Here is a 10235-nt window from a genome sequence, read left to right as displayed (position 1 = left end):
CCAGGAATGAACTGCTCCTCTCCCTAGGCTTTGGCACCCTCTGGTAACTGCACCTGTGCACAGACAGACTCCTGACCTCTGAGCGTCCTTAGGAATACACAGGCCCAGACATTTTAAGTGAAGAATAAATGTGTAGAAAGGGCACATTTCCAGCCCTTTAAAGTATAACTGAGGTAACCACATTCAACTGAGAAAGCCACCTCGTGCACAAGCTAACATGTCAGAAGCCATTTGTCTGGTCACACACCTCCAAGGTATTTTCCTTAAAAGGAGGGCTCTGTGTCAGAACAAATGATGAGGAGGAACCATGGCAGTCAGATGGGTGAGAGGAGCACACTTCCTAGTGCAGCTCCATGTGGGTTATAGCTCTTCAGAGGCAAAACCACACCAGGATTTCTCTCCAGCTCAGGAAAGCTACGTTGCAGCTGCAGGCAGAAGCAGGACAGTGCTGCAAATGTGCAGGAGTAAGTTCTGTGACTTATTCTCAGTGTTGTGGAAAAGGTACATGCTTTTTTTAGTCTTGCTTCCTCCTTGTCCAAAGCTCAGTCACCCATCACAGCCTCAAAATGCATTAACTTGTCCAGTACAACAATAGGCCCACCAGCGTAGCCATAATGATCAATGCTTTTAAACAAAAGCACGGAAATTTCTGCAGCAGTTACAAGAACTGCTGAGCTTTTCATTACTCCTTGGGAAAAAGTAAGTCCTACACACACCACTGCCAGATATGACTGATTTATCTTGCCACACACAAGATGCCTGAGCCTTCAGACATGCATGTAAGAGAATCTGAGGTGCTAAGGATTATTAAAAGGAGTCCTACAAAACCTGTGAATTTATTTCAGCAGATCTTTTGCAATTATCTATTCAGTCTCATACTGAAAGCAACTTTCATAAAGGCTATAGTAAACATTCCCTCATAATGATACCTGTCAACTTTGAGGTTATGAATTTATTCTATCCTTACAAGTCCAGTGCAATTAAATGTTACATTAAAATGTCTGCTTTACAGTCCACTTTGTGGACCTCTTTGGCATCCCCCAAACCCCTCAGTTTGATGGATAATATACCTACCATTTCTCTCCTGCCTTCATCTTTCTCTTGAAGTTTCAGATGAGCAGATACCTGGAATGCAATACAATGGAATTTGATTTTTAACTGGTCCAAAGCACAACAATCGGTTACAGTGGATGTCTCAGGCACAATATCCTAATGTACCTTTTGAACAACTTCTTTCAACCTGGACAAGAAAATTTCAGTTGAATTATAACGTTTAAATCACAAACATCACGTATGCCTGTGCAGTAGGTAACTGAGCACAGCCTGACTTAAAGCAATCACTCAAGCATCTGACAAAAAGCATATTAGAAAGAAAGGCCATTCTGAAAGACAAAGAGCTTGAGAGGAAGATGGGAGGGTCGTGATTTTTGCATGGCCACTAACTTTAGAGGCAATGCTAGCATCAGTTTATTTGTGCTTCATCCATATCATAAGGATAACCAAACTCTGCCATTCTCCAGGATTCGATGATTTTACAGGTCTCTTCCAACCACAATGATTCTGCGATTCTGTGATGTAGACAAATGAGCACAGAAATAAATAATCCTGTGAAAGATGTCAGCTGTTGTCCTAAGAGGCAGCTCCACAAAACATTATGATTAACCCTTATTAGAAGCAATTAAACTGTTAAGTCATTATTTTTGTCAGAGCCTTGATTGATTAATTTATACAGCAAGTATCATCTAGGCCAAATTCTACAAAAGTGGTCCTACGGGATTCTGACTACAGTGTTCCAGTAAACAAAGGGAAGAAAACCCTCCTCGCAGGGAAGAGCCTTCACAGAAAATTAGCCACATAAAAACTACAATTAATTCTTCTGGCCTTAAAATTCATGAATCGATGCTGGCATACAGGATGAGCCACCTCAGCCTTATTTTCATAATAATAACCTCTGAGAAAAACTGTCTCATTTCTCAAACTGAGAAACAGGCACTTCTGGACTGATTGGTCAAGCTGGCAATTAGTAAACTTCTTGATGCTATGCAAAACAGTAAGATGAATTTATGTTGCCCATAAGTCTTGCGACTATTCTGTTCCTGTTGTTTTGAAGAGATTTTATACAATGTCTTTATTACAGAAAAGGCACAAAAGAAGTAGCAGAGAGGTATGTCCAAGTCAAAATAGCACTTTGCAGTCGGCACACAGAAGATGGGGAGAAAGAAAGAGGCACCACACAAAAAAAAAGATGGTCCCTACAAAGGCTCATTCTGTGCAGAATTTCAAGTACCACTCTCTAGGAAGTCCAAAGAGTAGAGCCTTAGACCTTCCAAATCATAATGCTGGTCACAAATTGAAAACAATAAAGCTAAAGAGGCTCAAACTACCCCAGAAAGACGAGCATAAAGTAGAATTCAAGGCAACATCAAGTCCAGCCACTTACACTGAGCGGAATCAAACAGAGGTAAGGGCTCATGGCATTAACAGGAGTAAGAACATGGGCGCAATATACTGAGGTTTTTCCATTTTCTCCCACCCAAATAGATTAGAGCAAGAAACAGCTCACCATCATAGCTTCCTGGACAGTCAGATGAGGAAGGAGCATGTCATCTTGCATGATATAGCAGGAGACTTTGCGAAAAGAGCGCAGGTCACGAGGCTGTCCATTGATGAGAATTTCTCCTTTCATTCCCGTCTCTCTGAAATGAACCAAGAAAATAACCAGGGGTGAACCTTGTGCTTCCACAGGTCTGAGTGTGTCGAAGTTTTCGGTATTTACTGCCCACAGCAGAATAAAATTGACACAGTGGATAGAAACTAATTTATTTCAGGATTCATGAGGTTTCACGCAAAGTTGCTGCAAATTCTACTCAAAGTTAGTACAAAATGCGTGCTGTCTCATACGAATGTCTGAAAAAAATACCAAGCCATTCATGTGATTTTTTTTTAGGTTTCTCTGTCCCGTTCCTTACGCCTTAACGACATCAATATAGAGACACTTTGTATTTGGCCATACAACAGGGGTTTCAGCAAAATGAATCATAATCGCTTCACACATTGATGACTGGTCAGGAAGATATCAACATTATAAAAGTGATACCTAAAAAAGATCATTTTTTTTCAAGAGTTTATAAAACGTGATTTAAAAAATATCACAAACACAAGACATTGAGTCAGATTTGTTATACAGCTAGAAAGGAGAAAATCTTTTGTGTTTTGGACTTTAGATTGCTCCCTATTTTTGGATCAGACTTGTTAGCAGATAAATCCTAAGTGACCAGAACAGACAAACAAAAAATAAAAGCAATAAGAATCTAATTCAAAATCCGTGAAATACCAGTTTTCTACAAACACTGGGGTAAGATTTCATTTACTGTTGTCTCCAAGGAGCCACGAGGCTAGGTAATCTTATCTTACTTGGGATTTTCACTGCTACTGACCTGTATCCTGCCAGAATGTTCATGAGCGTTGACTTTCCAGCTCCTGAAGGACCCATAATTGCAACAAGTTCTCCACTGCTGAACTTCCCTGAAATTCCTTTCAAAAGGGTCTTATAACCTGAAAGAAGAAAGAAAAATTCACTGAACCCTTCACAGTCATGTCTAGGGGGCAACAAAAGTTCACTTCCACTGAACAATGATGACAAATAGACGTTAGCAAGTACCTACTGAGAGGCTGATGCGACGGTCAGCACACTGCAGTAACTATCAAAAGTGAAATTCTGAGTGGGAGCAGCAGCCTCCTCCCATACTACATATGTAGTTTGGTGGATTACAGGATCACACACTCTTGATTCACTCCATGAAAATTTCTAAGAATCTTCCTGGAGTACTTTACTAGGATGCTGGCATATCCATTAAAGCTTCTAATACTCTACAGCTAATGTAACTCCACAGCCTTGGAGCAGACTGTCCTCCAATCACTGCAGCTTCAATGCAAAAATTTTTTCCTCTCATCAGAACAACAGCTTATTGGAGAGTAATAGCCATGATCTTAAAGGTAAATCCCTGTGCTTTTATTTGTTCCTCATGCAAAGAGGTATGACAAGAAACAAAGCAAAAGGAGACATACGGGAAAATACAAACCTGCTTAATTCTTACCACAAGGAGTCTCTTATCACAAGAACTCTGAAGGCTTGCCTAGACAGGGAGACTGACCACAGTAACTCTGTAAAAGTAATTCCTAAGGAAATATTTATTCCAGGTTAAGAACGTGCAGGGGTTTTTTCTCATTTAGATGAACCCACTTCAGAAGATATGCCACAATAGTTACGTCCTCAGGCAAAGCTCTTCTACAATAACTGCAACACCAACTTCAAGTATCTAACCTCACTCCTGAGTAAATTACTTTTGTCACTAAACCTTACTTTAAACCCCAAACTCCATGTTACTCTAGGTGTAAGCAGACAGGACTTCAATGAGAATTCCAGACTTGGATTTAGTTGCATCCATCTTGTCCTGCATGATTCCCATTTTAAGGCATAAGGACTAGGTGGGGAAGGTGGAGAGAGCCCTGACCAGCCTTTAAACTTCAGAGATCTCAATTCCTTTTATTTTTTTGCTTGCTTCCTCTATTTTAACTACCAGTCATTTCAGTTAAAACTTTTAATACTAAAGTTAATTAAGGTGTCAAAACCCAATCTCATATGTTGAAAATGTTCCCATAATTACATTAAAACTGAAACAGAAGGGTGAAAGATACATTTAGATACTGTGCTGGGATTTGGCAATCCATTTTGCCATATTGGTGCATATGGGGGCAGCATTTATATTCCACATGCAAACTATCCCAGTCCTGTGATTATCATTAGCATAGGCTGTAGCTGGAACGTCGAAATGCTGTAAAAAAAAATCACGCTGTCTGCAAATTTCTAGAAAATGAGTGGTGGATTATCTTCTTCTGATTTCTCTTTCTTCCCAATTCCGTAATTTCTTGTTTTCCTTTCATCCCCACTTAGCACTCTCTTTAAATTTTCTTCTTTTCTCTAGTCTCAGTTCATACTCTTCCAATGCCACAGAGAGCAAACTTTTGCATCGAAACATTAACCTCATGCTGCCACGGGGTCTCCCAAATCCACAACAAATGCTCTTCTCTGAGCATTCCCCAGCCCAGGAGGAAAGCAGTAGCCCAGTAGCCACAAAAACTCTCTCCAGAAATATTTGATCCTACCTTACTGGCAAATGTCCTAGAAAATGTAACTGACCAAATGAATCGAAATAATAGTTTTCTCGAGTGTCTTTTTTTAAACAGGCCAGCAATTTTTCATTCTACAGTCTTGTCCTGGATCTCAATGAAGCTATTTGTTTGCAAGCTATGAGATATTATGGACAAGAGAACAGCAGTGTATTCACATTCTCTGTTTAGAGCACAACTTCTAACAACAAAAGCAAAGACAATATATCAAAAGGAACAGCTATTTTGAAGAGAGAAATCCGTGGCACCTTGACAAGGTGAACAAGCTTGTCCCTCATGCCAACGTCACTATCCAAATCAGCATTTGAAGGAAAAGTACAAGGAAAAGAGCAGACCTTTCCAACACGACAATATTTACTAAATGGGATCTACAGAGACAAAGCCCTTCACACCATTCCTTAAGCATAACGAGAACCACTGACCTCACAAGCATATTAAATTTGCAAGGAACTCTAACATAGGACTTTACCACCAATTATTTGCATCACACGCTCACACACACACACATCCCACGCACAAGTTGTACGCAGCTGGGAACCAAGTCGGCCTCTTGTTAACCTCCAGTGGGATGGGAGTTCTTTCACCAGGTCCCACGTGTAGTGCACCGGGTAAAGGACTCATTGATGTCTCTCTCGTTCCCTGTCTGCCCCGCAAAGCAGTTTAACATGACAATACACCACATGTCAACTCCGTTACAAGAATTTCTATAGTATGGTCTTGATCGGACGCAGACTTCCAGGGTAAAGGGCTCTTGTCAAAGTTTTGTAATAGTCAGCTCATCATGAGTTTCAAGATCAGGAGAGTAAATACTGCAAAAACTTACAGGGCAGCATGAAGAATGTGTAGTGCCATGAGTACTGAGGGACGAAAGACCTAAATTACACACTGAAAACCTGTATCAGCATATGTACCGTTCCCTAAAACCGAAGCCTTTCCTCCCACTACGTATGACTGTGAGATTTAACACTACATCCATTAATGTCACTTCTCCAAACATATTTTCACAAACGATCATCAGTTTACCTTTGATTGCAGTATCTTCCCCCTCGTTATCTGCACTTATTTCTGCCCCTCTGATGGAGATTTCCATTTTAAGCATCCTGCACACAATGTCAAATCAGAGAGGGACACATCTCTGCAACTCATTTGCAAAACAGTAGTGGAACATGATTTAAAAAGTAATAGAGAAAAACTATGAATTTTAGATCAGGATCCCAATCACTGGCATTTTAAGCTGCTACAAACTCAAAACCATCTCTTCTTTTGACTGGAAGCACATAAGAAGCCTTGCTATTACAAAGGTTAATTTAGCAAACCCACAAAAAGATTTGACACTGTAGCAGTAGCGTGGTGCCCCGTATAATCCTTTATAAGGAATTAAAGTCCATAAGTAACTACAGTCTTCTCTTTCAGAATATTGAGGCTAATCTTTAACTGAATCAGTTGACCTAAAACTTCTATATTGGGCCACGTGTCTTTCACGAGAAACAGCTTATGCATTTGGAGGGGATTGTATTCTCAGAGAACAGCGCCTGTTTCACATACATCTGCCCTATATTAGAAATCTCTGAATGCCTTCAGTCGCGGTTTACCTGGCCCTGGGTTCCTTAAGCCACTGGTCTGCGATCCGCGCCGCAAGGAGCTTTATTACGCCAGAGTTTAGTGACAGGCTGAACCTCAAAACAAACTCACCCCAAGATGGGTGCGTATTACGGGCCATTCAGTTCGAGCACCACAGCAGCTGTCCCCTTTTTGACTGGACTTATAACAAGACCAAGTTCAGCATCACAACTTTCAGTTATTTCTCTTAAAACTGTTTTGATTTCCAGCGTAAAATAGCGTGGATCCTTCAAGTTTTCCAGTGTCTCCTGCTGGAGTTACTGCGATCACACCCTTTAAAAATACATTTAGGGGCCAATGCCCATAGGAATCCAAATACCAGCTTTCAAGAACTACTTAAAATACAGATTTGTCAACAGGCTATTAACCATCACCAAGCAAAACAAGCACTCAGCAATGTTCTCAGTTCAACCCACTGAAAAGAGAGTACAGAAAGTAAGAAATCAAAACTGAAACACAAAATTCAGGTGAAGCAAAATTTTTTGGTCTTAATTTCATTACAAATTACATTTGAGAGTTCAACTGCTTCTCCCAAGAAGGAAAATGCGTTTCATTTTCTCATATTAGGATTTCCCAATGGAAAGCAAATTCCAGGCACTGATATTACACCAGATTCACAGCCAAAGACATGACTGGCCTGAACAGAGCCCCAGCAGGCGGCGGAATTCCCTCACTGCCTGGCTGCAGCACAACGCCCGCAGCAGCCCCTGGTTTAACGAGCTGATAGAGGGTGACCTCTTGTCTTCGATGAAGATGCTAGGGGAGCTCTCACTGCTCAAGTCAAAGACTCCGCAAGGGAGAAGAGAGTTGATGGTTTTACCTGCTTCCTCATGGATTTTACAAGGATTTCTGGGGAGATTTGGTTTTACCATTCTTACAAAAATTATGTTTAACCTGCAAAGAAGCAAGCCACCCCCTCCTCATACTTAGGATAGGAATGCATGCTTGAGAATGTGTCTGAATCAAAGAAAACATAACCAAAACTCACTCCTACCCTTACAGTGAATTTCCTCAGGTAAATACCATCTCTAGGCTTTTTGACTACAGTGCTTCATTCATTTACATTTCATTGCTGCTAATATACTCATTTGTTACTCAGAGAAATGTCACACGGGCTCCTAGAAGTTTCTAGGTGTTGTAGCCTAATTGTGCACTCATTGATAGGCACCAAGACCTGTCTCAGGTCTCAGGTGAGTACAGCAGGCTTTCCCTGCTCACTGCAATTAGAGCAGGATTTGCCTTTCCCAATGTATGTTTCTCTTTTATTACAAGCTCTTCTGAAGGTAGGGAAATAGTTGTTCGTACCATGCAAGTACCAGTGGCCTGAAATTGCTCAAAGGTTTCTCAGAAAATATAGCAGATATGGAACATAGGAAATTTCAACTCAAACAGCTCCAGTTTGGCAAAACTATAAACGACTGAAAATCGAGGCACAAAATAAGCAGCATCTGGCACTTAAATGTCAAAACCAGACATCATAACCTGCTCTTTCCACACTCCTTACCTGCAGCCAGGTAGAAGTGCACCATTTCTTTATTTTAAGAGCTTTGCACAAGGACTGTATTTCTATGTCTTTTTGTGGTGTTTTTTTGGATGGGTTGTGATTGATTCCAGCTCAGAAACATCCAGCTGGAAACACAGAAGGCACCTCTGGCAAGTACTATATTACTAACCTGCCTTTCTTCAGCACCTTCACCGAAGAACATACTTTTTAAACAGCAATTTAGATTTCAATGCACATTTGTTCTTTCACAGTCCCATCAGTCAAATTGTTCATTAAATCACAAAGGGAAACAGCAGCATTTCTCGGCACTATACTGACCTCTTTCCACTGAAGAAACTCCATTGCATTTTCCTATTCTAAAATTTATAGGCTTAATCCTCATCCCATTTCCTTTCGTCTCAATCAAAAAAACTGTGCCAAAGTCCAGGGAATTCTCCAACGCAAAACGCAAATCAGAGAAAATGGAATCAAGACATCACATCCACATTTCTCCCCTTGAGGCAGGAGTAGGGAGTCCTCCTATTATGGAAAAATGCTCCTAGCAAATTCATGACTTTGCTGCTGCCCCTGAGATCCACCATACCCACACCTCAATGGCTAAAGACCATTCCCTGGATTACCTACTATGCAACAATACAAGTAAGGGAAAACCAGGCTAACCCGCTCACATATCATACTAAAGGGAAAGCTGGTGATAATGGCAGAGAGAAAGAGCTTGCAGAAGTCCATCCTGACATGGAAAACATCCTCATGATATCTGGGCAGACATTTCATTTGTAGACTCTTAAGATTTATATCAGTAAATATGAACAGCTGGGGAATGCTGGCAGAAACTACGGAGAAGCACAAGATGAAAACCACACACACACAGAGATGTAACAGCCCAAGGCCAGATTTACATTAGAAACATTTGCAGATGTAATAAAACATTAACAAGGAAACATAATTCTTTATCATTTTTATACCAGCAAAAAGTCTTTTCCATACACCTAAATTTAAACATGCCAACAACGAATCCTCTTGTCTGATCCTTCTCAACTTATTACTCACTTTCTGTGTCTCAGCCCTTGTTCTCACTCCTGAGGAGAAGCCATTCATATCAAAACATCTACATATTTACTGTTAGAGACTACACCAATCTGCTTCATCTCACAGAGTTTTAGCCCTGAGAGGCAGGGGTAAGCAAGAAGTTGCAGCACAGAGGTTTGTGTGAAATTCCTGGAGAAAGCTACTTCACATCACCATCCCATGGAGTCTCCTTCTGCTTTACTTCCAGTCCCACTGTCCCGGCAGTGAGCGAGCACCTTCCTAAATCCCAGAAGCAAGTATGCACTTGAGGAAGACCAGCAGGTTGGTGCCGCAGAGCACTGAGGGCAGCAACAGTAAACACCTTGCATTTATTGTGCTACTTTGGCACAGTCACGACCACACAGTCTATCTGCATATGAAAAGAGGTGCGGGTTCCTCTTCTTTGCACATAAATAACGCAATTGTGCACGTAAGATAGCTCCTGATGATTTACAACTCCATTTTCCAACTCAGCAGTCACACAGCCGTTGCTTTGTGCAAATGAGCACGACAGCCGTAAAAACGCCAGGAGATGCACAGAGTTCACTAGCAGCCACTGCAAAGTTGTGGCCCAGTTTGTGGGTCTGGGCTTCTTGGAGAATACAGTTTCAGAAGCAGCTCACTGCACTAGAAGATGATGCTGTTACTGAAGAGGGCAGTGTTTTTCTGCCCTCCCTCCAGGACACCTTCCCATCACTTTCCCTGAGCTGGCTTTCAAGTGCACCTACACAACCAGTGAAGACAGCAAGCCCAACCACCTGGAAACCATCCCTGGAAAATTAAGAACAAAGAGCGTTTGTTTCCAGCCGCATGGGCTGCTGACCCATCGCTGCCCGGACAAGACAGCAGGGCT

At 41.4% G+C, this 10235-nt stretch overlaps 1 protein-coding gene across 5 annotated transcripts in view; it reads right to left on the bottom strand.

The window, feature by feature from the left end:
- The window catches only part of ABCG1 (ATP-binding cassette, sub-family G (WHITE), member 1), a 49157-nt gene that overhangs the window by 14492 nt on the left and 24430 nt on the right, over positions 1–10235 (bottom strand). For all 5 annotated transcript variants that reach the window (XM_010141891.1, XM_010141894.1, XM_010141893.1 and 2 more), the window contains exons 2-4: positions 3438–3555; positions 2564–2696; positions 1075–1125 (exon numbers count right to left, since the gene is read on the bottom strand). In XM_010141891.1, the coding sequence (XP_010140193.1) occupies positions 1075–1125; positions 2564–2696; positions 3438–3555 (302 nt within the window). The remainder of the gene's footprint in view (positions 1–1074; positions 1126–2563; positions 2697–3437; positions 3556–10235) is intronic.

This window comes from Buceros rhinoceros, unplaced genomic scaffold, assembly GCF_000710305.1.
Source record: "Buceros rhinoceros silvestris isolate BGI_N320 unplaced genomic scaffold, ASM71030v1 scaffold7388, whole genome shotgun sequence".
In the NCBI taxonomy this organism is placed as follows: Eukaryota; Metazoa; Chordata; class Aves; order Bucerotiformes; family Bucerotidae; genus Buceros; species Buceros rhinoceros.
This window is presented reverse-complemented; position numbering and strand designations above follow the sequence as displayed.